This window comes from Ranitomeya variabilis, chromosome 5 (assembly GCF_051348905.1).
Source record: "Ranitomeya variabilis isolate aRanVar5 chromosome 5, aRanVar5.hap1, whole genome shotgun sequence".
NCBI classification, from domain to species: Eukaryota; Metazoa; Chordata; class Amphibia; order Anura; family Dendrobatidae; genus Ranitomeya; species Ranitomeya variabilis.
In genome coordinates this window covers 418,711,728-418,717,727 of record NC_135236.1, presented here as the reverse complement: position 1 = coordinate 418,717,727, position 6,000 = coordinate 418,711,728, and the positions used below count along the sequence as shown (strand labels likewise).

The 6,000-nt window shown below is 49.2% G+C and overlaps 1 protein-coding gene across 1 annotated transcript in view; it reads left to right on the top strand.

Moving 5' to 3' along the window:
- Nucleotides 1–1,655: 1,655 nt before the first annotated feature.
- GRIP1 (glutamate receptor interacting protein 1) overlaps nucleotides 1,656–6,000 on the top strand; it is a 787,412-nt gene continuing 783,067 nt past the window's right edge. Inside the window, exon 1 of the mRNA XM_077265228.1 lies at nucleotides 1,656–1,839. Within this exon, the coding sequence (XP_077121343.1) occupies nucleotides 1,785–1,839 (55 nt within the window). The 5' untranslated portion in view covers nucleotides 1,656–1,784. The remainder of the gene's footprint in view (nucleotides 1,840–6,000) is intronic.

Genomic DNA, 6,000 nt, shown 5'->3' with positions numbered 1-6,000 from the left:
TGGCTGGGCAATATACTACTTGAAAAGACATTTACAGACCCCATTGTCAATACTAATTGAGTGTAGTGCTGGAGGGGCTGAGGGGACACATAGGGGCCACCTGCTGGAGGGGCTGAGCTGAGGGGACACAGAGAGAGTACCTACTGGAGGGGCTGAAGGGACACAGAGGGAGCACCTACTGGAGGGGCCACAGAGGGAGTACCTGCTGGAGGGGCTGAGGGGACACAGAGGGAGCACCTACTGGACGGGCTGAGGGAGCATTTGCTGGAGGGGCTGAGGGGACACAGAGGGAGCACATTCTGGAGGGACTCAGGGGACACAGAGGGTGCACCTGCTGGAGGGGCTGAGGGGACACAGAGGGAGCACCTGCTGGAGGGGCTGAGGGGACACAGAGGGAGCACCTGCTGGAGGGGCTGAGGGGACACAGAGGGAGCACCTGCTGGAGGGGCTGAGGGGACACAGAGGGAGCACCTGCTGGAGGGGCTGAGGGAGCACCTGCTGGAGGGGCTGAGGGGACACAGAGGGAGCACCTGCTGGAGGGGCTGAGGAGACACCTGCTGGAGGGAGTACCTGCTGGAGGGGCTGAGGGGACAGAGGGAGCACCTGCTGGAAGGGCTGAGGGGACACAGAGGGAGCACCTGCTTGAGGGGCTGAGGGGACACCGAGCACCTGCTGGAGGGGCTGAGGGGACACAGAGGGAGCACCTGCTGGAGGGGCTGAGGGGCACCTGCTGGAGGGCCTGAGGGGACACGGAGCACCTACTGGAGGGGCTGAAGGGACACAGAGGGAGTACCTGCTGGAGGGGCTGAAGGGGCACCTGCTGGAGGAGCTGAGGGGACATGGAGCACCTACTGGAGGGGCTGAAGGGACACAGAGGGAGCACCTGCTGGAGGGGCTGAGGGGACACGGAGGGAGCACCTGCTGGAGGGGCTGAGGGAGCACCTGCTGGAGGGGCTGAGGGGGCACAGAGGGAGCACCTGCTGGAGGGGCTGAGGGGGCACAGAGGGAGCACCTGCTGGAGGGGCTGAGGGGGCACAGAGGGAGCACCTGCTGGAGGGGCTGAGGGGACACAGAGGGAGCACCTGCTGGAGGGGCTGAGGGGGCACAGAGGGAGCACCTGCTGGAGGGGCTGAGGGGACACAGAGGGAGCACCTGCTGGAGGGGCTGAGGGGACACAGAGGGAGCACCTGCTGGAGGGGCTGAGGGGGCACAGAGGGAGCACCTGCTGGAGGGGCTGAGGGGACACAGAGGGAGCACCTGCTGGAGGGGCTGAGGGGGCACCTGCTGGAGGGGCTGAGGGGGCACCTGCTGGAGGGGCTGAGGGGGCACAGAGGGAGCACCTGCTGGAGGGGCTGAGGGACAAAGAGGGCGTGGCTATTCTGGATATGAATGGAAAGTGAGCGGACTGTGAGGACTCGGAGAAGCCGGCGTGTCCCCCAGTCTTGGAGAGTGCGCTCAGTTTCCGCTCCCTACACTAGAATGTGTGCCCGCCGGGAATGTCCTGCACGCCGTGCTGCCGCCTCCTCCCGGTGTGTGTGAAGTTAAATCCCCCGCCCCCTGACACTGCCTCTATCGCCGTGCACTTGTTCCTCCTACTCCATACTCTGTGCCTTCCTGCGCTGCTGCAGCCCCTCCTGCCGGAGCCCTCTCCCCCGAGACAAGGAGCACAGCAGGCGGCACAAGTCCCGGTCACACCAGGCTACGGCACCAGCAGAACACTGTGAGGTGATATGTGCCAAAGGTTGTGCAGCCCGTGACAGAGAGCAGAGCGCACATCTGGGAACATGCCCGGCTGGAAGAAGAATATCCCCATCTGCCTGCAAGCGGAGCCCGAGCGAGGTAAGGTGCATGCTGGGGGCGGCCAAGTGCCTGGAACTTGCATTGTGTCCCTCAGCAATCCCTGGCATGGTGGGAGAAGGCTCAGGTGTCTGCAGCACCCCCACAGGCTGCTCCCCCACAGGCTGCTCCCCCACAGGCTGCTCTGTCAGCTCAGGTGTCCTGGGGGTCCCACATTGGGGACCAGGCTCTCCTCAGGGAGAGGGGCTCACTACTTTTCTGCCATGTCATCAGCTCGGCTGAAGTTTGATTTCTTGAATAATTTTTTCCTTGCTGGTAATAGGTTCTTATTTGCATTTTGTAAAGTTGTAAGTTTTTAATTGCAGCTGTCCTCAGGTAGTTTATGATCGATGTGTTCTGCAGCAGCTGTTCAGCAGGGGTCTACCATAGCCCACCAGAATGATCACCATATCTCAAGTGGATTCTGCATGTTTGGGTTATTTATTGTATTGGTACGATTATTTTATAAAGTGCATTTTTTAAGTGTAATTGTTTTTGCATTATTATTAACTTTCGGGAATAAAAACTTTTTTTCTTCTTTACCTATAATGTACTAGATTCTACAGATATATAGCAAAAAAACAAGTGCAGCCTGTGGCTCACTGTTAGGCTGGAGTCACACATAATGTTAAAAAATCTGTCCATTTTTCACGGCCGAGAATCTCAGAAATGTTCCCTGAGCAGTGATCCGTATGTCATCCATGTGCAGTGCGAGGATGCGATTTTCTCACATCTAAGCATCCGTGTGACATCCGTATGGCGTGATTTTCTTGCCGGCTTGCAAAATGGACATATAATGGATCCCGGCCCAGAAAATCATGAATAAATAGCATGGAAGCCTATTTATTGGCTACACAAATTCTATCCTACAAGCAAAAAAAAACTACGTAGTCTCTCGAGCAATTTTCTTCGCCAGAGAGGGAAAGCCGACGGCAGGGGCTAATATTTGTAGCCTGGGAAGGGTTTAATACCCATGGATCTTCCCAGGCTATGAATATCAGCCCGCAGCTGTTTATTTAGCCTTTACTGGCTATTCTAATAGGGGTCCCCCTGAAAAATGACGTGGGGTCCCCCTATAACTAATAGCCAGAAAGACTACGCAGACAGCTGCGGGTGATATTCATAGCCTATGAAGGGGCCATGGATATTGACCCACCTCCCTGGCTAAAAATACCAGCACCCAGCCGCTCCAGAAAAGGCGCATCTATAAAATGCACCAATTCTGGCACTTAGCCTCTCTCTCTTCCCATTGCACTGTAGTGGTTGCATGTGTTTTTTTTAACCCTTTCATACTATTGGATTAATAATGGATAGGTGTCTTATTGACACCTCTCCATTATTAACCGGGCTTAATGTCACCTTACAATAGCAAGGTGACATTAACCCCTTTATTACCCCATATGCCACTGCTACGGGGCAATGGGAAGAGAGAGACTAAGTGTCAGAATTGGTGTATCTTACAGAAAGGGCAGATGTTTTTAGCCAGGGGGGCCAATAACAATGGTCCCTCTCCAGGCTATTAATATCTGCCCTCAGTCACTGGCTTTCCCACTCTGGCGAAGAAAATTGCGCGAGAGCTCACACAATTTTTTTCGCCTGAATAAATTTGTTAATTTAACACCTGCATCTCCAAAATGTAACACACACATAGTACTAACATTATTAGTCAGGTACATATATAAATCTAACTGATATGCAATGGTTTACTGTATGTAAACCATGTGTCACATCCTGTCGGCTTCTGCAATGATTTTACAGATGCCGACAAATGAATTAACAGCTATTCTGCTACCTAACTCTCTATGAAATATATATATTTTTTCTCTCACCCATAGACTTTCATTGGCGATTTTCGGCCGATATACGGTGCATTCTCTCGCACGTATAATACGGCCGAGAACAAAACTGACGGTGGGAGCTGCCCCATAGGCTAACCTTGGTCTGAGTGCTATGTGATTTTCTTTTCTCGCATAGCACTCGTCCGTATTCTTCTCTAGTGTGACTCCGGCCTTAGAGGTTCTTCCACTTCCACTTCTGCCTGAGTCAAAGATCAGCTCCCAAAATAAAGAGTTAATTTTATAACAAAAAATAAAAATGTAAGAAAATACGTATCAGCGTCCTGTTTCCGAATTAACATTGTACACTTGTACTGTGACTAGACCCCCTCACTTACAGGCCTCTGTGCCACTAAACCAGGGGCCTGTGAGTGGTATGTCCACCCCTGGCAGGCACTATGTAGTTGCCGTTTTTTTTTGTGTGTGTGTGTTTTTTTTTTTTTAGCATGCACACCATGATTTCATTCATTGACTATGGGAGTGTTGGGTACAGCTAACCCAGGCACTGCAGACCACCATTCTTGTAATAGCCCTGTGGATAAATGATATTTTGCTTTTATGGTCCAACTCCAACCTCACCAAAGGGGTTGAACCACAAAGTATGTTCATCAGGTATCCACAGAATAGATGATGAATGCGATTGCTGAGACCCCTCAAGATCACTAGAATCTGGGTTCCTGAGCCCCCTGTTTCTCCATACTGCCTGTTTGCAGAGATGAGTCTCCTCTGTGTCTCCATGTGACCTATAGAAGGAACAGGGTGGTTTTGGATGTCCGTTTTACTGATTGTCAGGGGCCCAGTAATCAGTTATTTGCCACCTAACCCTGGATACATAATAAAAGTCTTTTGTGAGACAAACCTTTAACATTTAGAATTTGTTAAACCAAAGCTACGAGTGAATGGGAAAAAAAGGTAAAGATGCTTCTTCTATGGCATTAACTCCTGAAAAAAACTAAACAATATTCATAGAAATCAACTTTAAAGACTTGACCATGTGAACAAGGCTCATCTAATAAACTTAGTGTCGGTGTCCTGCTTAAGAGGCCTTAGCATGTCTGCCTGACCTGTGAAGTAAATGCCTTATGGGAAAGGGACTAGTCAGGACAATTGGATGTTCGCTGTGTAATGTAATAGTGGTGGCCACATATACTCTTCCCTTTTGTAGGCTTACCTAATGGGATTGTTAACACTTGTAGAAATGGTAGTAACCAATGGACTTAAACTTTTGAATGTAGTCAGCCGGTCAGAACTTAATTGTAGAAACACATATAAAGTCCAGCACACAACCAGAAATTCATACTAATAAAATATTCTTTATTAGGTATAAAGTGAACCAGACAGAAGAATAAGGCTATGTTCACACGTCAGGATTTCTTGCAGAAAATTCCTGAGAAAAACCTGAAATTTTCTGTAAGAAATCTGCATGCGTTTTTGCCGCAGTTTTGCCGCATTTTTGCCGCGATTTTGGTGCGTTTTTTTCCGGACATTTCCCAATGCATTTTATAGTGGGAAATCCGCAAAAAACCCGCAAAATTAATGAACATGCTGCGTTTTTTACCGTTATGCGTTTTGTTCGCGGAAAAAAAACGCATCATGTGCACAAAACATGCGGAATTCATTCTAAATGATGGGATGCATATTGTATGCTGTTTCTTTGCGGTTTTATAGTGTTTTTATCGTGAAAAAACCGCGAAAAATCAGCAAAGTGTGCACAGCCTTAGAGACAGAACATGGACATTGGACAATGTTAAAAAATGGAGGTAGAGGGGTGCAGCGCACAAAAAATGACACTGTAAATAAATGAATAATAGGAATGGCGTGGAGATTGAATATACTGTAAATGGTTAATGGTTGTCTATAAAGTGCACAAGTGCATTATTATATAAATGGATAACCATCTGTCTACAACAGTCAATGAAGTGCTAGTGCATGATAAATAATGCAGTGACCCATCCATAATACAATTAGAAGTAAAATAACATTGATCATGTCAATTGATAGTACAAAGACAGGCCAAACCAATGTGATGATAGTAAGGTAGGAGAGGGCTACAGCGCCAAATTGTTCACTAGCGCTGCTTCTCCTCCACCTCACCCTCCAAAGTGCGTTTCGTCCCCACATTCCGCTTTTTGCAGCTCCTGCTGCAGCTAGACATACACAGTAGAGAGCTGGAACAGCACGGACCTGTTTGCTCTATAGTGGCCATTCTCCGGTGCTGTAGCTCAACTCCTATTAAATTCAATGGAGGATGTGCTGCAGTAAACTAGAATGGCCACTACACCGTGCTGTTTAAGCTCTACAATCTGAATATTCTGCTGCAGTGGAAGCC